The sequence below is a fragment of the Xenopus laevis genome, chromosome 6L (assembly GCF_017654675.1).
Source record: "Xenopus laevis strain J_2021 chromosome 6L, Xenopus_laevis_v10.1, whole genome shotgun sequence".
NCBI lineage: Eukaryota > Metazoa > Chordata > Amphibia > Anura > Pipidae > Xenopus > Xenopus laevis.
This window is the reverse complement of record NC_054381.1, coordinates 110,263,686-110,289,664: the sequence shown is the minus strand read 5'-3', so window position 1 is coordinate 110,289,664 and position 25,979 is coordinate 110,263,686. Positions and strand designations below refer to the sequence as shown.

The 25,979-nt window shown below is 39.4% G+C and overlaps 1 protein-coding gene across 2 annotated transcripts in view; it reads left to right on the top strand.

The window, feature by feature from the left end:
- The window catches only part of gnal.L (G protein subunit alpha L L homeolog), a 147,079-nt gene extending 121,100 nt beyond the window's left edge, over positions 1 to 25,979 (top strand). The window contains exons 6-12 of one of the 2 annotated variants that reach the window (XM_018267872.2): positions 13,583 to 13,637; positions 17,900 to 17,973; positions 19,716 to 19,774; positions 20,469 to 20,589; positions 20,851 to 20,981; positions 22,014 to 22,081; positions 22,568 to 25,979. In XM_018267872.2, the coding sequence (XP_018123361.1) occupies positions 13,583 to 13,637; positions 17,900 to 17,973; positions 19,716 to 19,774; positions 20,469 to 20,589; positions 20,851 to 20,981; positions 22,014 to 22,081; positions 22,568 to 22,714 (655 nt within the window). In that variant the 3' untranslated portion in view covers positions 22,715 to 25,979. The remainder of the gene's footprint in view (positions 1 to 13,582; positions 13,638 to 17,899; positions 17,974 to 19,715; positions 19,775 to 20,468; positions 20,590 to 20,850; positions 20,982 to 22,013; positions 22,082 to 22,567) is intronic. The other variant, XM_018267873.2, reaches the window with a different exon arrangement.

The window sequence follows — 25,979 nt, the reverse complement described above, 5'->3', positions numbered from 1 at the left end:
GTTTTTCACAGGACTGTCCCAATTCTCAACCAGCAGTCCCAGTTTTTTTCAATGATCTCCTGCACTGAGCAGCCAGAAAAATATACAATGTTACTGAAATGTAAGAGGCTTTTGACTCGGCAGCTGCGCTTCGATACATTTGTAACTATTTAAGATAAACAAAGATACAATTGTAACGAAGATCAGCAAGTCTCTTGGGAAACTGACTTGCAGCTTTAAGGTGTGGTTCAACTTTAAGTCAACTTTTAGTGCGGTAAGTTATAGAATGGCTAATTCTAAGCAACTTTTCAATTGGCTTTCGTTTTTTCTTTTATTGTTTTTTAATTATTTGCCTTTTACTGCTGACTCTTTTCAGCTTTCAAATGGGGGTCACTGACCCCATTTAAAAAAATAAATGCTCAGAAACGCTACAAATGTATTGATATTGCTACATTTTATTACTAATCTTTCTCTCTCAGTGCATGGTTGCTAAAGAAATTTGCACTCTAGCAACCAGATTTCTGAAACTGCAAACTGAAGAGCTGCTGAATAAAAGGCTAAATTACTCAAAAACCACACATAAAAAAAAAATTAAAGCCAATGGCAGATTATCTAAGAATATCGCTCTCTATATCATGCTCAAAGTTAATTTAAAAGTGAACAACCCTTTAAAGGGCAATTCACCTTTATTTGCAAAACTATAATAACACATAGAACCTGACCCTAAAACCCCCAGATATGTGTTCAAACTTTCCATAACATGCCAAATTTTATTAAATGGGTGTGATAGTTGTGGCCATAAAATGGGTGTGGCCAAAAATATTTCACAGCGATAGGCACAGCAAATCTTTTTGTCCCTCTTTCTATTTTTAAAATGTTGGGAGGTATGGTAAAGCTTTATGGTGATTACACAACCTAATCAGCACAATGGCTAGAAGTTATACAACATGCAGGTATGTGGGACTATTCTTTAGTAGGGGCTATACTAATATCTGACTTGTGTGGTTTGTGTGAGAAAATTCCAAAAAAGAAGATACTGAAGCTGGGTTGCTTACAGTCTTATGGCCATGCATAAGACTGTAAGCAACCCAAATCCACTCAGGAAATGGTCCTTTGGATCTAAAATTCATTACACCAATTTGTACATGTTTATTAAATAATTCAACAAAGTAGAAATACATAAGATACAACACTGCATGTAATTCATTAACAATTTAAATAAAACCCAAATTATTATAACCAATACAGTCAATTCCACTGGACTTGAGTCTGCATAATAATAATAATAATAATAATAATATAGAAATTGTAGACAATGTAGGATATTCACTTCTAGATGCCACCAATCATCACTTCCCAACATAACGTAAATATTAAAGGGGACCCGTCACCCAAAAAAATTATTCAAAATCCTATTTTATCACATTAGTCAAGCAAAATGAACTTTAATTACACTATATAAATTATTTGAATCTTGCTTCCTTCAGTCTGGGATTTCAAAATCATAGCAAGCAGGCAGCAGCCATTTTGTGGACACTGTTTTTAAGACAAGCCTTGTATCATCTCAGAATCTTATTTGTGCACCAGAATAGGGGACCCAATGTCCATCCCGATGCCCTGGTTACACAATTAAATCGTAAAGAGAATGGGGGAATGTGGGGAGAGCAGTGACATCTAGGAAGTGCTGAATGGAAAGTGAAAGTAATTGTCTGCCCCGCCTCTATGCCCATGGCATAGAGGCGGGGCAGACAATATTTGATTGACAGCTGAGATTTTTAAATGAGCTTACAACAGCTATGAATGCTTTAATAAAAAATAGAAATTGGATTTCATGTTTAGTTTGAAAAGGACTTTTATTATACAGATTTATGTGTCTGGGTGACAGGTCCACTTTAATGTATAATATCATCCATCCACTGTGTATAATCGTAGAGTGCCAACCTTCATTATAACAGATAAATCTCCTATATCTGAATTGTGTGCATAATAAAACCGTGTTTGTTAAACTGGCAGTTGAGTTATTGTTTTTGAGATAGGATCTGGGTGTTTAGAAGGTGGTGTCTCCTCTGCACACTCAGGTACCTGGGTTCACTCTAAGGGCTGGGACACACTGGGCGATTTGGGGAGATTTAGTCGCCTGGCGACTAATCGCAGCGACTTTTCTCCCCGAATGCCTCCCCTCACTCTGCGCCTGGATAAAATGAAAAGTCGCCGGCGCTAATCACACACGGCGATTTGTTTTCCGAAGTTGCCTCACGAGGAAACTTCGGGCGACTTCGGAAAACGAATCGCCGCGTGTGATTAGTGCAGGCGATTTTTCATTTTAGCCAGGCGCAGAGCGAGGGGAGGCATTCGGGGAAGATTGGTCGTGGAAAGTCGCGGCGATTAGTCGCCAGGCGACTAAATCTCCCCAAATCGCCCAGTGTGTCCCAGCCCTTAAGTAACTATTTAGTATAAGAAATCGATATCCCTGTAAAGACTCCCAGCAGTGCTGAAATCATTTGTTTGAGTGACAGCATGGCATCCAGATTGCAGCAGCAATAGGTCTTGTGGTCTCCCATATTAATAGGGGAGATCAATCCGTGTTTCGCATTGTTTAACAAAACCACTGCAGCCTGGGTCTTTTTTTTTTTTTTTTTTTAACATTAATTTGGGTACTTATTGCCCAAAGTTATAGATTGTACAGATAAAAGTCGAGGCTTTTATTCTAATGTATTTACCTTTTAGGTGAACCAGATTTTTTTTTTTTTTTCAGAAACAGTAATTTGTTTTTCATCAATAGTCTGTGGCAACTTCGAGTGGCGTGCCTCAATCTTCTCTAGTTCCTAGAATTGTTATGTTGGCCACACACAGGCCAATGTGTCTGATATTGCAGCCACATATTATTACTTTTCACCTTTAGTAGTGCTATAACGCACACAGTGTGCAATTCATACTGCACAGAGTGAGTTTATAGTGGCCAAAACAGGGTGCTACCAGCCGCAGAGCCCAGTCACCTCATTTGCCTTTTGTGTGTGTAACAAGAACAATTATCCAGTGAATAAAAAGCTCAGTGGCTCTATCAGCTTAGGAGAAATAAAGTAGGGTATAAAACCTTCAATTTTAAATTTCCATTACAGATATGGGATCTGTTGTCTGGAAACCCGTTCTCCAGAAAGCTTCAAATTACGGAAAGACGGTCTCCCGTAGACTCCATTTTATCCAAATAATACACATTTTTGAAAATGATTTCCTATTTCTCTGTAATAATAAAACAACCTTGTACTTGGTCCAAAATAAGATATAATTAATCCTTATTGGAAACAAAACCAACCTATTGGGTTTATTTAACGTTTACATGATAATCTAGTAGATTTAAGGTATGACAATCCAAACTATGGAAAGATCCATTATCTAGTATACCCTAGGTCCCGAAAATTTTGGATGACCAGTCCCATACCTGTATATGATTTCTAAGGTTTGACTTACCCAAGTAACCAGTACTTTCAGTGACTGACTGTGTGAGAAATTAACAATTAATGATACACGCAGGATTTATCGCTGGTGAGATCATTTAAGAAAAATGGAGAATGATTTTTTGTAAATCTGCCCTTTTGTTTCCTCAGTGCTGTTAAGAAGTTTTCAGGCAGCTTCTGCTTTGCCCACTTTTCCCCATTTGTACCAATGTAGAGATCATACCCTCTTTAAAGTGACTTTCAAAAGTGTCCCTTTTCCCATGTACCTGCTGGGCTAATCCAGGTTGGCAGTCATCATGTAGTGCCATCTTGCACTTCCTGTGCAAGGTTTCCTGACACTGCACACCAACCATTCACGCTGGGAGCCAGTATCAGATTGAGTTCTAGTGCCTACACTCAGTGACCAGTACCAAGGGTGATTTGGACCAGAATAAACAGGACCGGACTCCCCAACACTGCTGCATGATAATGTTGAGCTGATCGTTCATCCGACGATTGTTCGTACACCATCAACCATCCGGTTACCGATATTATCGGAACATTCTGGAATCTGTCGTTTAGAAGTAAAAAATCTAACCGTGTTTGGCCACCTTAACACAAGATAACAGCTGCCTGGTAGATCTAAGAACTGCACTCAATAGTAAAATCCATGTCCCACTGCGACACATTCAGTTATATTGAGTAGGAAAAACAGCCTGCCAGAAAGCAGTTCCATCCTTAAGTGCTGGCTCTTTCTGAAAGCCCAGGCAAAATGACCTGAGATGGCTGCCTACACACCAATATTACAATTCAAAAAAATACACGTATAACAGACATCTGTTAAAAATCTGCCAGATCTCAATCATCGCGTTTGATTTCTCCACCTGATGGAGGACCACATTGGCTAGTTGATGTAGTCCTGGTCCCATCACTGGTATTCAATTCATTGTATTCAGTTCAGCACAATATTGCCCACCTTTTGGTGCGCATATCGGGGGGAAGATCCACTCACTTGGCAACCTAGTGTATGGCTAACTTAAGTCTTTAGACTTTAATTGATTGAACCTTACACGTGGGCAATAACCTACACCACGTGGGGCTGCTCAAATTGAGTGTGATTTTGATTTTTTTCCTTTGAAGTGAATTACATTTGGTCACAGAGTTTTAAATTATAAGAAATCTAAAACAAGTTGATCTCTCCTTTTTCCCTTTCGATGAGCGACCATAACAGTTACCATCATTAACTGGAGAATAGTAAACACATAACATAAGTGATGAGGAAGGAACACTCTCACAAAGCCTGGAATTGTAATGTGCATCCCCTGCTAGAACACCAGATCTGCAGAGTACTAAGTTCATAGATCTTTTGGCTAGCTTGGGAAAAAACTGTTTTCTGTTGTGTAAAGGTAGTGATGATGTTAAGGGTGGAGGGGGTTGCATATTTTTTTCTGTGGTTCTTTGTTGCCATCTACAGGATTCAATATGAACATATATCTAAAACCTCTGGGGGAAAAACTTGGTTAATGAATACAATTTTTAAATAAATTTGTGTATTTTATTAAAACCTAAGTAAGCTTCATTCCATGTAGGGTTACCACTTGGCTTGTACTTTTTCCATCCAAGCAGTAAGAAAAGATACATCATGCCACTGATATACTACCCTTACATGTCTTAAATATGAACTTATCAAAGATCTCACTATAGCTGGACTTAGCTGCAATTCAGGTCAGAGCCCACTGCTTTCAGCTCCAATCTGTACTTTGGATGGAACGGCATTGCCGGTATGCATAGTCGTAAAGCTTGTGATAGCCTGACCTCAGCGGACAAGCAGAATACTAATGAAGCAACCAATTCAAGTTATGGCTGTAGTTATGTCAACATGGGGTGCCTTATTTATCAAAATACATATATTTCTGACTTTTAATAAAAAAAAAAAAGTCTGACCAAACTAGAATCCACAATTCAACTGTATTTATTATTAAAAAAAAAATAAAATAAAAAAGCAAGATTTAATCAGATGGGGAACAAACACAAAAAAATCTAGCAAAAAGAGTTTTTCCTGAATCGCTCAATTTGGATGAAATTTTGGAGGTTTTTTTGGAGTTTTTGTTCTGGCTAATTCCAGCGCAGACCACAGAAACTTCCAAATAGGATAAGGACCTCTCCCATTGACTTATATACAACCAGAGTCGGTCTGAGATGCCAGATTTTTGGATTCTGACTTTTTCCATCCTCAGGGTTTAACAAATCTTGAAGAATTCATGTTTTTTTCCCACAAAAAATTTTGGATTTTATAGTTAAAAAAAAACAACTAAATGTTTCAAGTTTTTGGCATTCGGGCTTGAATACGGTAAATAACTCCCTCAGTGTTGACAGTTCCCATTTTAGAGCTTCTGAGTGGAGTAAGAGTCAGCTTTGTCCCTAACTGGTGTAGAAGTCTTAAGCATAAAAGTATTTAGTAATTATTTTTTATTCTGATAAACACTAATATTTAAACATTGCATATGTATGGGACTTGTATTTAGGTGGGAAGAGCCTTAAATGAAGAAGCCTAATCCGCAAGAGTTTTGGTGCTATGCTTTCTTTTAGGATATAGCTACAATTTATTATTATAATTACTCTTAATATAGTGCTGACCTATTCTGCAGAGCTTTAGACAGATTATGCATCATTCACATTGGTCCCTGTCCCAGTGGAGCTTACAGTCTTGGGACCCCATTATACAAAAACAAATGGTAATTTTATCAGGAGTTGGTTACCCTGCCTGGATCTTTTTGGAGGAAACTGGAGTAGCCAGAGGACACCCACACAGACACAGGTAAAACATACAAACTCCTTGCAGACAGTATCCTGGCTGGAATCAAACCTAAGGACCCCAGCACTACAGTTCTTCAACTTGCATTTTTCAAAGGAATTTGTGTGCCAGGCTTGTTTATTTATGCCCCAACAATTAAGCTATTGTCTGATGAGAGAGTTTCTCCATAGGTGTGTCTCCACTAGACCCTCCAAACAAGCCTTGCTGCCTCCCATTGAGTTTAAAAGAAACCAGAAACTGTCCCCACTGGTGCAGGCAGTTTTTATTGGACCGTAGCTTTTTCTAGTGTGTCAGCCCTTTTGATCATATGTTGTGAAGGTGAATAAATAGAGCGCACACTCTGGTTGGAGGAAACGATAGTTTGTTTAATTGCCCCTTGCAAGCACTAGGACACCAACAATGGGAGGGAGTTCCTCCTGCGAGCGGCCATGTTGTGCAGCATGCATGCGCATTATGAGCATCTGATGTCACGCATAATGAGCATGTTGTGGTGCTTGCTTATTATGCACATGTGTGTGTCCCAACATGGCCGATTGAACTGCATATGTAATAGCGCTGGTGGGGGCAATTTAAAAAAAAAAATAGCTCAGACCTTTGGTGGGGAAACTATTTTGGGGTAACAGGTGCCCTTTTAGTATGTACAAATATATATAATATAGTTATTGCTAATTGTTATTACTCATCTTTCAATCCAGGCCCTCTCCTATTGGTATTCCAGTCTCTAATTCAAAGGATAGGATAATTTGGACCCTAGCAACCTGATTGCTGAAATTGCAAACCGGAGAAAGCTAACTCGAAAACCACATATTAAAAAAATTAAGACCAATTGCAAATTGTTTCGGAATATCCCTCTTTACGTCTTACTAAGTATTCCGGATAATGGATCCCATACAGTTATACATGTCTAAAGCGATGGGTGGCTGAAACAGACTTTGACTTGCAACACAAATAGGGTGTGTTAGTCTGTTTAGTGTAAGCTTGTCCCATTTGTACATGTGTGCTGTGATGTTGTACAGGTCCTGTTTTTTGCTCAGCTATGTTTATGCTGGCCAGATTGTTCAGAGGATATGCACCTGAGAGGTTATTTTTAGGAGCCTTGGCCGCCTTGTCTTTGTCTGTGCATGTATATATACATTTATCATTTCTAGCACAATCTGTGTTTTATAACTGTCAGTGACTTATCCCTGGCTCTGTAAACTCTACACTCCTAATTTAAACTACAGAGCAGATCCATGCTCCTAATGTCCAGCAATGTCTCCAGATAACAATTATATGCCTCTGTTTATATGTTCCATGTACAGGTATAGGATCCCTTATCCGGAAACCCGATATAAAGCTCCGAATTACGGAATGGCTGTCTCCCATAGACTCAATTTTATCCAAATAATCCAAATTTTTAAAAATGATTTCCTTTTTCTCTGTAATACTAAAACAGCACCTTGTACTTGATCCCAACTAAGATATAATTAATCCTTATTGGAAGCAAAACCAGCCTGTTGGGTTTATGAATTTAAATGAATTTCTAGTAGACTTAAAGCATGAAGACCCAAATTACGGAAAGATCTGTTATCCGGAAAACCCCAGGTCCTGAGCATTCTGGATAACAGGTCCCATACCTGTACTACAATCACACTGATTTCAGTATGATCTAGCCAAAGCGATTACACCATATTTTCTGAAAGCCAGAGTGGCATCACTTTGAGTTTGCACTTGCACCCAGTCAGTATCTTTTCCTAGTACAGGCAGTCCCTGGGTTATGTACGATATAGAGTCTGTAGATTTGTTCTTAAATGGATACTGTCATGTGACTTGTGCTCTGATAAACTTCAGTCACTCTTTATTGCTGTACTGCAAGTGGGAGTGATATCACCCCGCTCCATTCCCCCCCCCCCCAGCAGCCTAATATGAGAACAATGTGAAGGTAACCAGATAGCAGCTTTGAACACAAGATAACAGCTGCCTGGTAGATATAAGAACAACACTTAATAGTAAAATCCAGGTCCCGCAGTTACATTAAGTAGTAGAAACAACAGCCTGCCAGAAAGCAGTTCCATCCTAAAGTGCTGGCTCTTTCTCAAAGCACATGACTTGCTGGTTCAGGAATTAAATTTTATATTGTAGAGTGAATTATTTGCAGTGTAATTTAGAAAAAAAAAATAATAAAATAAAACATAATAAAAATCATGACGAATCCCTTTATGTTGTATTTGTATGTAAGTTGAAACATATACATTTACTTATTAAATGCAACTGAGACAGATGTCTGTCTTTACATAGTATTTATTTTTACCTTTCTGTGCTCAGTTGACGACACACACCAGAGCGGATTGGGGGCAGGTGGTTTATTAAAGCTAAATGCTAACCACAGTATGTAAGCGTGAGTTGTATGTAAGTTGGGTATATATATATATATATACACACACACACACACACACACACACACACACACACACACACACACACACACACACACACACACACACACACACACACACACACACACACACACACACACACACACACACACACACACACACACACACACACACACACACACACACACACACACACACACACACACACACACACACACACACACACACACACACACACACACACACACACAGAGTCATGAATATCCTGTAAATTGTATCCTTAAAAATGGTGCTTAGTATGGTCATCGTTTATAATTATAGCTTAGTGATGTCATTTTTGTCACATGACACACTGAAACTTATATTCTAATGTGTAGCTAAATGTTTTTGATAAGCCCATGTGTTTGCCTTGCGTTCATCTGGTTCTACTCTTCTGTGTGTATGTATACAGTATATTACTATATATATTCTAGCACATTACTAGGAAAAAGATGCTACCTGGGTACAAGTGTAAAAGTGATGGCACTCTGGCTTTCTGTACATATGTATGTATATCATTTATAGGCCAGCTAAACTACTTTAAGAGAATAAGAGCCAACCCAAAAGTTTATCCTTTCTTGATACACAAGTGAGACCAGTGGTTTAGCTGTTTTTTTCCATTACATGATGCAAGAAATTGGTGGTTTGACTGTGTGTTCGTAAACTGTTTCTACTACTTTGCCAAATACGAGACCTTTTGTGTTCTCTCCAGTTTTGATTGTACGGAGGTTTGTGTCTGCCGAGGGTTCCGATGGCCTTGCTCTTTTCTTTTGTGCATTCAGTGAAGTACAATGTGCTGGTCACAGAGAGCTTGTTAAATGCTACTATACTTGGGGGATAATTCATTAGAGTGCCAGGCCCTTGTAAGTGTGTGAGAAGCGTGTAAGAAGCGTGCTTGCAGTGGCAGTGGGCCAGCCTTGGCATCATAGAGGGAATGCTGGGCTCTGGTACAACAGCTGTATTTTCTCCAGCCATTATACAGCACAAGGCAGAAAAGATATCTCTTTATTCACATGTACAGGAATAATACAGTTTTGTAACCTTGTTCTCTTTTCCATAGCATCCTTTCTTTCTGACGGGGTTACTCTGCACTCGGCTTCAGTCTGGAGGCAAAAAAACTAAATTTCTCTTTAATCACTTGCTCCTCCGAAAACAGAGGCTAAAAACGCTTTAAGCAGCTTTCTCATTAACACATCAAGTACATCAGGGCCACACAACAAACTGCTGCAACAAAAATATTAAGTGTTTTAAAGTAATAAAAATATAATGTAGAGTTGCCCTGCACTGTTAAAAAGTTACTATTGTTTATATAAATAAGCTGCTGTGTAGCAATGGGAGCAGCCATTCAGATAGCAGATAAGCTCTGTAGAACATAATGGTGTTATCCACTATTTAACCTGTGCCATATAGTCTTTTTTTAAATTTCCGACCATTGCTACTCAGCTTGTTAATATGAACTATAGTAGTGTTTCTGAAGCAAACATCAGTTTTAGCAGTGCAGGGCAACACTACATGATATTTTTCATTACTTTAGAACACTTTAATTTTTTTGGTGTTACTAAATTTCTCTCCCATCTAGGGTGAGACCTCCCACCCTAAGACCCTTAATCCTATTTGATCATGTTGGTCGAGCAACTATTAAAGTTATTTAAATCTTTTTTTTTTTTAAAGCAGTCGGACTGGCCTGGCGGGGCACCGGGGAAAAACCCACTGGACCCTGGCTGCCGTGGACCCCGCCAGCCCAGACCCGCTCCGAAGGAGGCTGCAACCAGGGTCCGGAGGGGGATTTGCAGCAGGGTCGGGCAGGGGGTCAATGAGGCATCAGCCCCAGTGGGCCTGGACACTGTGATCACTGCATTATCTCCAAATCGAATGTCTGTGCCAGAAAGAAGGAGTTGATGCCCATACACAGGCTATGCACTTATAGTGGGGTACAAGGGGCATGAAAGGAGAGCAGGGGAATGTAGGAAGTTCAGAAATGAAAGTAAGGACTGTGTCTGAGGCATAGAGGCGGGAAAGGCAATATGTGAATTAAGGGTTTGGATGTTTTAATAAAATAAAAAATGTGGGACTTTTATTGTACAGCATTGTGTGTCAGGGTGACAGGCCCCCTTTAAATCAGGCGATTCTGCAGCCGATGCAACAGTTCTAGAAGCTATAGAGAAGTTTCCCCTGTCTCATGCAGCCATTGTGTATGTGCGCCTGGAGAGATGTGATCCTTGTTTTGTTGTAGGACTCTTTGGTATCCAGATGATTATGTAGAGGAATGTGAACGTGCTGAAGCCATGCACCATAACCATGTCTCCTATAAATACTTTCTACTTACAGTAATGCAGTAGCCTTATGCCTATGAGGATCTTGATGCAAAATAAAAGCAGGTTCATGGTTTCTAGGCCAAAGCTTGCTATTCTGATCTCTACTCTTTCTAGAATGTTTACCTGGCACAACTGACACAGTTTAAAATGAAACTACTTACAGAGTAACATTGGGCCTATGTGTTTCCAATGCACTAGTTTGTATCAGGCATAGCATGAGTCTTGCAAATGAAAATGTTGCTCTGTGTGTCTGTATGATGGTGGACACGGTGCTGGTCAGTGCAGATACAGGAGCAGTGAGCAGATGGGCTGTTTCTCCGCCTGCGTTTATATGCAGATGTAAGACAGACATAAATGTAAGAGCAATCTCTATTAAGGCCCATGCTTGTAGCAGTTGTGCCTGGGGCAGTGCTCTATGCATGCAGGCAGGCTCAGAGCAAATCCTTGTCAGATACAAGGGAATCCATTTTTGGACCGTTTTTACATCTATCATAGTATTGTCTTTATTTGCTACTTAGAATTTCGCCATTAACTTTTTGCACTGTCTGGTGTCTCATGCTCCTGTATGAGGGGGCTGCCATATTTGTGCAGCAGGAGTCGTTAGCATTAGAAACTTTATTATCATTTTAATTATCATTAAACTTTGACAGGCTGGGATTAGACAGTCAGGTTGGCAAAACAGTCTGGTTTAGGAACTTCAACTAAAAATAAGTTACAAAAACAGTCTCACTTTAAGGTATAAGTGCTAACCACTGAGCCCACTTCCTTTGTATAAATGCTCTTTACTTTCATTATTCAAAATAAGGGAGAGCTTTATGATTTTCAGGTGGCATACTCGAGCTTTCCTTGTCTTCATTGTCACTGGCAATAGGGCATTATTCTGCTCATTTTAACTGGGAAAGGCTTGTGTACGCCTGAAGTCTGCTCCATCTTTTTTAGCTCATTCTTCAGGTGCCTTTTAGCAGAGGGAATAGTATAGTATTGAGTAAGTACAGTATTGAGAATTTGGCCAAATTAATATTTGCAGCAGTTTCTGTATGTAGGGATGGAGGTTAATTGATTTTCTGCCACAGTTTTGCTCTTGATATTAGATTTTTGTATTTATTTATTTATTTTTTCAAACCATATTTGGAAAATGAGATTTTTTTCACTTAAGTGGTGGATACCATTCACACACGGTAAGGTCGGTGCTGATTTTGGGACAGAGAGCCAGGAAGAAGAAAGTAAATTACTGCAAAAGACGCAGACAGTTCTCAGAGTTTCTATAATTAATGAGTTCCCCAAAGAACGTCCTTTTTTCCGCTTCCTCCGGTTACGTTAATGTTACAGCTATTCCATGCTGTTTAAATTCTTTCTGTCAATATTTAGATACAGTGACACGCTTGCTAAATTCTAACCAGATTTTACCATTTCCCACATAAATCTTCAGAGAAACAGCATTGTGTCATTCCTGTTTTTCCTGATTTAAAAGGAAAAGGGAACCTGATCATTTAAAAGTTGGTTGACGTCTATTTAGTGCATCAGTGCAGGCTTTCCTCGTTTCATTTTTCTCTTCCTCAGGGTATTTTTTGGGTTGGATTGGGGCATCGCTGGGTTAAATAACTGGAAGCAGTTGGGTGGATTTGGGGGTGTGGCCTTAACAAGTGTTTTCATTGGGTATAAGAGTAGCAGTGCTGTAGAATACCTCCTAGTATTCCCGAATTTAAAGGAACAGTAACACCAAAACAAAAGTTTTTTAAAGGAATGACAAAACAATGTACTGTTGCCCTGCACTGGTTAAACGGGTGTGTTTGCTTGAGAATCACTACTATAGTTTATAGAAACAAGCTGCTATGTAGCCATGGGGGCAGCTATTCGAGAATAGGAATCACAATAGATAACAAATACATTCTGAAGAATCTCATTGTATACTACAGAGCGTATCTGTTATCTGCTGTGTATCCTGTGCCTTTTCTCCTTTGAATGGCTGCCACCATGGCTATACAGCAGCTTGTTTATATGAACTATATTAGCATTTCTGAAGCAAACACACCAGTTTTACCAGTGTAGAAGAACAGTACATTATGGTTTCATTACTTTAGAAGATTTCCATTTTTCGGTGTTACTGTACCTTTAATTGAGACAATGGACCTTGCCCCCTTGACAAGGAAATGGCAAGACTTTCTCTACTCACCTATGTGCTACCTGCCCCAAGGGCAACCTGGTGAAAGGTGAGAGGTGCATGAGCTGTGTGCATCCCATGACTGTAACACTGTGTGTATTGGAAAGCGGCAGTTCTACACGTGTGCTGCTAGGAAGCATGCTTACTGTACTGACCATGAGATTAGGGAAGCATATTTCATTTTGTGCACTGCTGAAAAGCTGCCTGATAATGCAGCACAATCCCTTCTATCCTACAGGGAAACTGACTCAATACTGACATCTAGTGGGCATTTAGTACAACTGTTTCATGTCTCGCTTCACTGTCACTAGTTTGTTGTAATGCAGATCCGACTGCATAAAACATTGAGAGGTAGCAGAAACCAGCTGTATCACTTCACAATTTTGTACTGTTCCAGACAATAACTAGAGCTGCATGTAATAGAGGCTGTGTTGCTTTATTTATTTTATTGGTTTTTTTTCTAGCTTTTTAGAGAGAATCGACCATGTTAGACAAAACGACTACACACCAACAGATCAGGTAAGCAGCTTTATTTAATTGTGATATTTGTTTGGTTAACAAGTGACCATATCTCATCAGGAGATTCTGCAGCAACAGAGAAAACCCCACTGTTCTTTTATGTTGTTTCATATACAGCGCTGCACAATATGTTGGTGCTCTAAAAATACCTTATAATAATAATAATGTCATTCTTCTTTTGTTTACGCTGATTGGCAGACAACTGAGTAAGGGCTTGTATACAAGAGGATGTACTGTGTCCTTTCCCAAATGCACCAGATTCCACTGGATACAATTTTACTTGTTTACACTTTAATCCCAAATCATTCCTGTTCCCCCGGATGATTTGTTCTTGTAGCCGGGAGCCTATGAGCCAAGATGATATACACCTAGTCCTAGTGAAGATCTCACTATGGGAAATCCAGATAATGACCTCGTTATCTGTATTTAACATAGGTTGGTAGCTGCTCAGTCAAGACACAAATACGATGTCAGAATTTAGTGAAAGGGAATCATGAATAGGAATAAGGTGTTTCTGCACTTGGCAAAACAGGGCCTATCTGAAAAGGCAAATAAAAAATGTTGAAACTACTAGGGAAAGCCATCTCTGGCTTTTTGAACTGGGAAGGAAGGGAAAGTAGGAAAAGTTATGGAGCAGCAGCAGAAGAAATACAATTAAACTGACAGATATCAGTTTGTCTAACTGCAGGATATGGTGAAATGTAACACTTAAACAGGTGAAGTGTCAAAACTGTAACAAAGAGACTGAAATCTGAAACTAGGACTAAGCAAGGCTGCAGGGTGGGATCAGCACAAGGCAAATATAACACACAAGGAAACTAACATGATGGCTTACACAAGCATGCCAGAAAAAGAACTGTAATCCATCTAAAGATGCTCAAGTTTAACAGTGGAATATGGATGCCATAGTAGTGTGTATAATAAGCAACAAGTGCCCAGTTTCTTGATACAGGAATAAGTAGATATAGTTGTTCTACAATAGAAAACTACTGGCTATGCCTGATCCTTTTGTTTTGCAGTACAGGGAGTCCTTGATTTACATACACCCAACTTACATACAACTCACACTTACATACAGAGGCTATTACAGTAATGTACAGTGATTTGCTTGGCCTTTATTAGCATTTAGCTTTAATACACCACCTGCCCAATCCCCTCTGGCATGTGCTGTCTAATACGGAGCACAGAAAGGTAAAAATAAATACTATGTTAAGACACACATCTGTCTTGTTGCATTTAATAAGTAAATATATATGTCAACTTACTTACAAATACAACTTTTAAGAGCAAACCTACAGACCCTATCTTGTACGTAACCCGGGGACTGCCTGTATTGCAAGGATCTATCCTTCTAACTCTTGCCAAGCCCTGCTGCTCTCAGCCTGCATTTTGTTTTATTGCCGGCTGATAGAAGCAGATCCGCTCCCTTACGCACCTCCGTAAACCTGCACTGGCAAGTACAGTTTCCACCTCTGCTTGGCTATAAAAAGCAGAGCTGAAAATGCATGCATTCGCAGTTTTAGGCCAACCTCTGCTCTGTGGGCCTGCATGCAAGCAGTTCAGATCGACAGAGCTGTGGAGGGGAGCGTATCCACTTCTCTCATATTGCAAAATAAATGCAGGCTGAAAGCAGTGAAGCCCACTCTGTATGCTCTGAGCCTATGAAAGAACCTTGTCTTTGCCCCCTATTAATCAAAGAAAAGCATATAAATACTTTCCTGTATGTCCATTCATTTGTCTCCACTTAATGTTCACTTCCATCTCCTGCTAAAAGGTGGCAAAACCAGGGGCAGATTTAAACTGCCAATACGGACCCTTCAGACCAAGTCGGCAGCTTCTCTGCCCATGTATGGGCCCTCCCCTACAAATATCTGCTTGCAAATCATCCTGATACCCATCAGCTGGTTTGACAATACCATAGGTTGAGGACCACATTGTTGCGTTGATGAGGTCCACTCCTGACCGGCCTATAGAGCACCTGCTATGATCCAGTTTGGCCCACCATGTAGGTGACCAATGTGAATGCTCTAACAGCATCTTATGGTTTGATCCCAGTATGTGGTCAGTCGTATGTGCAGCCATATTGTCCAGATTTCCTACTTGCTGGCCAGTGGGCTCATGTATTGCATGTGCCAAAAGGTGGCCACCTTAATAAATCCCCATGCTAAAGAAGGTTTAAGAAGGTCTGTTTTCTCAGGGTTGCAAAAGAGCCTGGTCACACCATAAATTAAAGCAGGAGGGCAACAATTTCTTAAATATCAGGCTGTAGAACAACTTGTACTGTCAGGAAAAATGTAGAATACCACTCATCCTTCCTTGTAGCATTGTATCCACATGTGATTTTTAGCAGCCTTTTCTGCAGGAAACTGAAGAGTGTGGGTTATAATGAGGTGCAAATCCCACTCACATTTTCAAGGCTTTGGCTTTACTATTGTTTAAAGTGTTGCTATTGGGCCCTGACTTTTAGGCAACCAGCTGTTTAACCCCCCTATACTAGACCGAAGACCCAAAGGAGTCTACCTAAGAAAAGCCACAAAGTTCCACTCTGCATAGAAACTCTGTTGGAAAGAATTTTTAACTCAAAGCAGACCAAGCATAATCCAGTTGTGAAGTGTACATAGGCTAGAATATATAATAGTCGGTTTAGGAAACACTTTTGCATTTACAAAAAAAGCTTGGGAGATCGGTTGTGGGCCTGACCCTGCTGAACCGGATCAAGAGAGAAATCAAGTGAGGCAACTGAGATGAACCGAGAATGAGCTTCAGTCAAGAACAATATTATAGAGATATTGGTAATGGGTTTGAACACTCCAGGATACTTGCTGACCGATAGGAGCAAACCGCTTCCAAGATAAGAAATGTGCTTGTATTTCTAGCTACATAAACAAATGGCACTGAAGTCTCCATAAGTCATGACCACTTTGTAGTGTTTTGATGAAATTGGAAAGTATTTGCAGTCCAGACCACTAGCCATTAGACTGGACTCCAGCCTTACTTGACTTACTCATCTTCCCAAGGTGCCCAACTTTGGTTTCAGGATACATTGTACAAAACGTATATGCCTCAAGTATTCTCTGTACAGTTGCTGACTAATCTCCATGGGATTTCTGTCCATCCTTAGTGAAGCAGAAGAACTAGGAGCCTGGGATATAGATAAAACAGAAATTCCCAGACATTTGGCAAAACACAAGAAAAAAAGTCTTTCTTTGCAATCAGGTACTTGACAAGTTTAAAGGACAAGGAAAGTCTAAAATAGAATAAGGCTAGAAATGCTGTATTTTGTATACTAAACATAAACATGAACTTACTGCACCAGAAGCCTAATCAAACAAATGATTTATGCTTTCAAAGTTGGCCACAGGGGTCTGTCACCTTGTAACTTTGTTAAACATCTTTGCCTGACCCTGCACATGCTCAGTGTGGTCTGGGCTGCTTAGGGATAGTCATAAACAAAGCTGCTTAAATTCTGCATGGCTGGTAAGTAAGGCGGGGGCTCCCCCTGCTGTTCATAAGTATGATTGTTTCCCTGCTCAGTAGTTAGGGACCATCTGACAATTCCTATCCACAGCAGTAAATGAAGAGAGAATTTCACTGCATACAGTCAGGTTTCTTATAAAAACTGTACACATTTTTTAATTAAAGCATATTGGAGATAGGTTTCTTTTTCATTAAAGAAAGTAAAAATGGGATTTTATTTTTTTGCCTTTCCTTGTCCTTTAAGTAGTAACAGTACTTTTCTAGGCTGGTCTTCCATGAACTAAGGTAGAAGGGGAGATATATATAATCAGTATCTTCCTCCACCAGACCAGGGTCAGTTCCTTGCAGTGCCTTGTTGTCATATACAGGATATTTTCCCTTTTGTGCATTTGCAGTCTAGCCAATCACTGTTCAGACCAGAAAAAAAAAGCAGCTGTATACAGGGCGTTCTGGCATTCTGCACCCTCCTTTCTGAACATTAACCTTACAACCTGGTATTAACTGTGAACTAAAATGTTTCCTGTAGCTACCAATCCACAGTTCTAGGATTTAACCATTGAGTGCATTTAAGTAAAAACGGAAATATAACAAGTACCGTAACCCAAGGTAACAAAGTTTAAACAGCACTTCAGAACATAGCTGTAAAAAGTAAATTGCTTCAATTTCTTCACCCATAGCAATTTGGTTAAGAAAAAAGTTAAAAGGATGGATAGCATAACTAAGACTGTGCTTAATAGTGGCATTATATGACATGTGGATACTGATGTTTCTTTTTGCCTTAACAGGACTTATTAAGATGCAGAGTTTTGACATCAGGGATTTTTGAAACAAGATTTCAAGTAGATAAAGTAAATTTCCAGTGAGTATGGCTGCATTTTTCTTTCTATCGAATTGATTATTTTCTCTGTGTACAGATGATTTCCCAAACTTGCAACTTATGTGCATATTTGGTTTTGCAGATATGGTTTTCAGATGTTTTGCGTTCAGGACCCTCCCCGCATTGTGCATTAGTCAAAAAGTTAAAAAGATGCCCCTTAAAAAAAAAAAAAAAAAAAAAACCCGACCCTCAAAAAACGAACAAAAAAAAAACCTGACGCTTCAATGCAGACAGCGCAGCAGAGTTCCTGGGCACCATCCTCTGCCCATTCACATTCTTTTGGGTCTTTTGTTACTAGGAGGGGTTAGTTCGCCTTTAAACAGTGCCAAATCTCAAATTGAAAATAGTCACATTCTACTTCCAGACCACAATCAAAATGAATCAGCAGTCCACTGTGAAGCCTCTATATAATGAGCTGGTACTTATCATAGAATAAGTAGCTCATCTTTAACTTTCCTCTGGTCCAGTCTTTTCGGCTGTCCGAAAAATAGAAAGGTGGGTGTGTTGTGTATGGCCCCTTTGTATGGTATCTGTCCTTTAACTCTCTCGGATGGTAGGCTGGAAACCTACAAGGGTCAACCCATGTATTGCTGCCTTAGCAGGCACTTGTTGTTGGAGGAGGGGTTTGGTTGTACAGAGGGCTTGTAATTCAGCTGCTGATTTGTTTTCATGATGCGTGTGCAATCGGTGTAGAATGTGATGTACACTCAGTGTCAGATTTTGCCCTGTTTAATGGAAGAAATCTAGAAACCATACATATGTCTTAATTGTTCAGGAATTGTTCAGTATAAAAAAACTGGGTGAATAGATTCAGGCTGTGCAAAAAAAAAAATTCAATATAGTTAGCCAAAAATTTTATGTATAAAGCCTGGAGTGACTGGATGTGTAACGTAATAGAACACTACTTCCTGCTTTGCAGCTCTCTTGGTTTCCTCTGAATGGTTATCAAGCAACAACCAATCAGTGACTTGAAGGGGGGGCACATGGTTCATATCTGTTGCTTTTGAATCTGAGCTGAATGCTAAGGATCAATTGCAAACTCACTGAACAGTGATGTCCCATATGGTCCCCCCTTATAGCTGACTAACTCAGAGTTAGAGAGCTGAAAAGTAGGAAGTAGTGTTCTGGCTGTTATGTTAGACATCCAGTCACTCCAGCCTTTATACATTACATTTTTGGCTTACTAACTATATTAGAAACTTTTTTTATTTTGCACAGCCTACCTATTTACCCAGTTTTTATATTTACACTGAGCTGTTCCTTTAATTAAAACAGTAGGTTTAAATGCAGTATACTGTCCCTTTAACAATGTTCTAGTTCCATAAAACATCACAGTATCTTAGTAGGGGTGCTTTAACATAAAAAGTAATAGAGAGAGGTTGCCGTATGAATGTCTTGCATGAGCTTATATGAGGAAATGATTGTGTTACACTGCCCATACTGATTTAGATTTTATACATAGATAGAATGGTTACGTCTGTCTACAGAAGGGCCATTATAATGGTTGATAACAGAATCGAGCCAGAAATGACTTGTAATTATAAGGTTCCCGGGTTCATGGGCCTAATCTGAACGTGATCACTGCCAGCCCAGCACTAAACATGTTACAGAATTACTGTATAAAATTTCCATATGACAGGACGTGCTACAATTTTATATTTTAAGTATTCCTTTAGTTCAGTAATAAATTGTTTTTTTTTTGTTTAACCATCTCTTTTTAACAGCATGTTTGATGTAGGAGGGCAAAGAGATGAGAGAAGAAAGTGGATTCAATGTTTTAATGGTAAGCTGCTGCCTCTCCAAAAGGCACTGCCTTGTGAAACTTTCAGATTTGGGTGTTGTTATTCATAGAGGTACAGTAAAGCTACATGGGAGAGCATGCTGCAGCCTTTATGGACTATACTGTGGTGCCAGGCACAATAGTATAGTCCTGTCTTTTATTATATAAATGTCAATAAAATGTCAAAAATGACAGATATGTTGCAGGGACTGTTGGTATAATTACAAATCCAGAAGTGATCATATTAATTAAAAGAGGAATGCTGCTTATTTACTGGACTGTGCCTTGATGCTCCTCCTGAGGCGGCTGGTACTTAAACACTCCCTGTCAGTTTATATCATGTGAAACCCAGGAAGAGGATAGATATTTGCTCTTTCCAGTTCTTTTATTTAAAAAATGGTAGTTTTTTTTTGAAGAATGGAAATTATTCTATATAATATTAGCATCACAATAACATGTACTACAGTTTATTAAAGGGACCAAAAACACTTTCTCTGTAAGTGTAAACAAGTGTATATAATATAGATATAGATATAGATACAGATACAGATACATATAGATATATATAGATATATATAGATATATACACACACACACACACATATACACATAGTATAATATATATTTGAAGGCCATACAATCTTCTTTTATTTGTTGTATCCCCCTAACTTGATGTATTGTTCCCTCTCTGTTGTAGATGTCACAGCTATAATTTTTGTAGTTGCTAGTAGCAGTTACAACATGGTTATACGGGAAGACAATAACACAAATAGACTACGAGAAGCACTGGACCTGTTTAAGAGCATCTGGAATAACAGGTAAAATGAACACCCTTTTAATGGATGGGTTCATAGTTTGATTTCTTGATTTAGATAGGGGTCCCCAACCTTTTTTACCATTACTAATGTTAACCCCCCCCCCCCCATAAATAGACTCCTGGTGTCTCCAGGTAACGTTATTTGCACATTGTTATACTGTAAAACCATACACATTCCTAAGCATTCTGGGAAAAGCCGTGCCATGTTGTTTGCTCCCCATATACACTTCTCTGCTTGATTTGTTTTGTTTTATTCCAACAGGTGGTTAAGAACTATTTCTGTCATCTTGTTTCTTAACAAGCAGGACATGTTGGCTGAAAAAGTCTTGGCAGGAAAATCCAAAATAGAAGATTATTTCCCAGAATATGTGCGCTACACTATACCGGATGATGGTAAGGAAGCAGGTCTGGACTGGGAGTATGAATAGCCCCTGGCATTCCATGTACACTGAGGCCCCAACACCAGCCCAATAAATAGAGACTGTCTGTGGCATCTTACAGTAGCCCCTCCAGCATTTGCCCAGAACCCACAATTTGGTTCTGGCCTGTAAGGAAGAGTCCAGCAGCTAAAAACTCCTACTCAAAGCTGCACATTCAGCAGCTTATTTTGGTTTAATATATCAGCAAGGAGTGCATTGGTTTTGTCAAGAAAAAATTGGAACTGTTACTTCCCCAGGAGATCTAATGATAAGTTCATGGGGCTGTACTCTTTGTTGTGGCTTAGTAAAACCCCATATTACAAGCACATGTCTAGTTGACTTTTTAGCCTGAGATGATTGGCTCTGAGTTAGTCGGGAGGGATGATAAAAGATGCAAAGTGGGAGAGCACAGAGGAAAGCTAAACCCATAGTATTTGTGTTTTTTTAATGATCTATAGGGCCTGTTCACCTGGAAATGAAATGACAGCATGTTTAAGACTCTAAACTAAAATCTAATTGGTAGGGTTCCAATTAGCCTAGAAACCAGTGGGTCTGCTTGGTAGACTGGAGGGTGAATAGAATATTCTGCTTATTGCTTTCTGGGGTCAGTGATTCTGGCATCCTGCATTTCAAATGTAAGGCTAAAGAGAGGCAATTGTCTCAAAAATCATAAGATGAACTACATCTTTAGTTTTGCTTTAAGGTATGTCATCCTTTGGAATTCCCAAGTAGGTTTCCAAGGTTCCTTAGCACAAACATAACAAAGTGTTTTGGGGAGGGGTGTTGCTCTATAATAAAAGATGCAAAGTGACAGGTGACACTACCTGCTGATTGGTTGCTATGGGTTACTGCTCCTGGACAAACTTATTGCCTTTTATTACATAACCACCATTAAGTAGTAAATTACAAACCGGCATGGGAAGTTGAATATCTTGGGGGATTTAGCCTGTTACGTTATTCTCCATGACATTATATTAATTTGCAAAAATGTTGATGTTTTCCCCAGCGATACCGGATGCAGGAGAGGATCCAAAAGTGACAAGAGCCAAGTTCTTCATTCGCGATGAGTTTTTAGTGAGTATAAAATATAATCTCCGTACTTCATATATCGGTTCAGTGCCGCATAGCAAGTCTTCAGTACTGCTGCCTCTTCCATATTGCCCCCATGTTTGTTCCAGAAGCCATTACAATTATACCCATCTATTATGTTATTGATGTAGAAACCAAGAGCAATGACTCGTGCGGTGCTTCACTTGCACGGCTGCATCAGATGAAACACATTCCCAAGACATTGTCTACCAATGTACAAAGTGGTTTTATGAAAAATAATCTATATATAATCTCTTCAAATATGTCCTTACTATGGGTGGCAGTTATGGCTGTTGGCATTCTGTAGTTGTCTTTTTGTTCCATTTTTGTGAGTAGCACAATGGCTTAGCTCCAGTCTTGTGGCACCAACCCTTTGAAATTGGAATTTGGGCGTTTTCTTGAAATGTGCAGTAGTTACGTTGGTGTATATTTGCACGAGTTTCCATGCTGATGATGTCGTTTGCTTTGCAGAGGATAAGTACGGCAAGTGGTGATGGAAGACATTACTGCTACCCTCATTTTACCTGTGCTGTGGACACTGAGAACATTCGCAGAGTTTTCAATGACTGTCGAGACATCATCCAGAGAATGCACCTCCGCCAATATGAACTCTTGTAATCTTTATCACCGTGGAGCCTGTGGTTTTAAATTCTTTGCTACTTTTACTGTCTCTTTGCTCTGTATTGCTCCACACAGGGTGGAAATCCCTCCAGTGCACATTTTTATTTCCTTTTGTTGATTTTATTTTTAGATTTTTTTTTTTTTTTTTAAATTTCCTCCCACACAAACCCCCTATTGAGAGAGGACATCTTGTGTCCTGAGATTATTCCTTACACATGCCACTTTGTACCATTCCACTAGGTCAGTGCTGCTCAACATGTGGCTCAGAATAGCCTTTTGCAAATCCCTAGCAGTGTTCGCTTAGTAAGCCAATTTTTGTAAACTCGCATTTCCCTTTCACATGCTGTACCCCCTCTTAGCTGAAGGCTTTTGCTTCTTGCCATCTGACAGACATGCTGCATGCCTATTCCTGCTAGCACGCAGCTCTCTCTTCCTGTGTCAGGGATTGCAGACCGATAAAAATGGTGAGCAGAGTTGGTGTAAACACTCCTTAAAGCCCCCACAGGCGGCATTACCTGCTCATGTGATGGACAGCAGTTAAAGGGGAACCATCCTGAAAATGAAGATTCAAGTTTATCTTCACTATCCCTCTCTCAGCATCTGTTTCTCTTCATTCTGTCTTCATGCAGGAGTTGGGTGTCGATGAATGATCCAATATATCTTCTAGGGGGGCTCCAGTACAAACAAAATCTAACAAAATAACTGCCTTTTGCACAAATCCTGCATGTAGAAAGACATGATATCTGGTGATTTTAATAGAGTGAGCTTGAATACATCTTTTAAGCAAAAGGAGCCCCTCCTATCAGATACATTGAATCTAACTGTCAATGATTATCTGACACCCAACTCATGCATGAAGAGGAACAGGTGCTGAGAGGTATAGTGAAGATAAACTTGAAGATTTCAGAAACAGTACGAAATTTTTAATTGATTGTATTTAGAAAGTTTCTTATTTCAGTACAATGAAGCCTTCATTTTAAGGCTAGTTCCCCTTTAAAAATGAGGCTGAGATAACGGAACACTAGTTGCTACGGAGCACTTTTTATTCTTTTTTTTTTTTTGCAAATGTTGGAATGATTTTATGTTCCTCTTGAATTTGAAGGTGACAAAAGACCACTTCCAGCACAAGGGGTGTCAAGCTCTCAGTCCAAAGCTTCCACAACGGTGGAAGGTGAAGGAGTTTTTAGTTTAGCCCTGGGGGTTTGCCATCCCTAAAGAGGCTATTCTTCAACCATGCAGTGACACGAGAGGCAATATAATATCTTTATTTTCTTCTTCTAAAATATCACAGTTTGCACCTTTATACACAAGCTTTAGCGTCCCTCATAACAAAAGTGCAGGGGGTGAGGTTTGCTAACAAGCCATTGAACTACATAGGAACGTCCTCTGTGTGGTTTACTCTAACACATAAACTATGAGAAGCACTGGCTTCAACTCCTAGCTGCCAAAGCTGAATGCATGGAAGGACCCTCTAGCAGTGAAACAGTTAACATGTTCCTATTAGGAAGGGGGGGCTGTATAAACTCCCCGGAGATAAGGAAAAATGAGGTGGCTCTGGGCTACCTCTGTTATATTGATTCTTTTGTTGGGCAGTGGTCCCTTGTAACATGTATCATCCGTTAGATGGCCATATGCTTAGACCTATCTCTGTGTGGTTTTATATCTAGAATTTTTATTAGAGTATTTTTCTTTCAATGACACTGAAGAGTACTTGATGGAGGGAAAACATGAATAATGCACTTTGTATCAGGTTCATTACAAAAACATTACAAAAAACAAACCATACTGTTGAGGAACTATACACACAATGTAGCAGCAACAGAATATTTATTTATGTCACAGTTTTTTTTTTTAGCATTGTGGAGTTGCGGGTCAGCTGGTGCAGTGACCTGAGCTCTAACGCCTAAAGCTGTAAAAGACCAGGCCCGTGAATCATTGCAGAGCAATTGGGGGCCTGGGCCTTTTCCGAGACCATTTTTGAAGATGAAGACATGGAACAGTACGTAGATTAGATAATGAAGGGGAAGAGTAAAGATAAGCAATTTTTTTTTTTTTAACCTTTATTTTTATGGTGTTTTGTGGCTAAATGTTTCTGCACACCTCAGGCATTCAAACTGCAGCTGCTTTCAGCCTCTCACAACAAGGCAGAAAAAGAGAAAAAAAAAATAATCACCCTCACTGATATTATACGTTTGTCCACAAATGATCTGTTTAGCCTTAGATCATTACTGGGCGTTAGTCCTCTATATTGGTTTTATTTTTCCTGTTTCCCCCCCCCCTTTTGATTTTATCTGCTGGTTTATTATAATGTACAGATGTAAAATGTAATATTATTTTGTACAACTTTATTGAAAAAAAAAAACATAATACTTGTAGAAGATCTTTGTGCCTTGATTATGGCTGTACCTGTAAAATGAGCTAAGATGTAAGTATGTTTTTTGATTGCGCTGTACAGCTTGATGTCAAACTTACCTGCAGCTGTGACTGCGGCTAAGACCTATCTGTAGAATTTAGGTTTTTTTTTTTCTGGTTTATATAAAAGAAGGAAATGCTCTTTAGTACAAAAAAGACAAAAACAAACAAAAAAAAAATATATATATATATACATTATGCAAATTAACCACTTACCTTTATAAATAAGGTCCTAGAAGCGGTGATGTCCAACTGGCGGCCCCTCCAGTAATATTCAACTGTCAGAAGGGCCACAGGGGGACCCATTCTGCTGTACGGGGACCACTTGTTGCAGCAAACATGCCTTTTTCCCCTCTATTTTTATGTGAAGGAGCAGAGAGTCTCAGCTTTAAACACATTGGAATTCATTTTTATGTCACATTTGTTGCAACCTAGTGGTGTATTAGTGGGAACAGAGTTTTTTTTTTTTTTTTTTTTAAACAATTTTAGTTCTAGAAACCTTCAGAAAATTCCTTGACCCCCCCCTTCTCCCGTCACAATACCGAGTGGAGAGTATCGGGAACGTCCCTCCAACAGAACGGAAACTTCCAGCGCCATTAGTTAAGGCTCGTCTCCTTTTGTAACAGCAGCTGCTTTTATTGTGCACAGCCAGTAGCACGACTTGGAAAGGACAAGGTGTAGCCCGATCAATTATACGATGACCTTTTTCATTTCTCTTTTAATAAAGAGACACATTAGAAAGCTGGTTGATTTTTAAATATTCTAGATTATGTGTGAATATTTTCTCAAACTTGAATAATTTATGCAAATGTTCTCTAAAGAAGTTGTGGTACAATACTATATAAATATA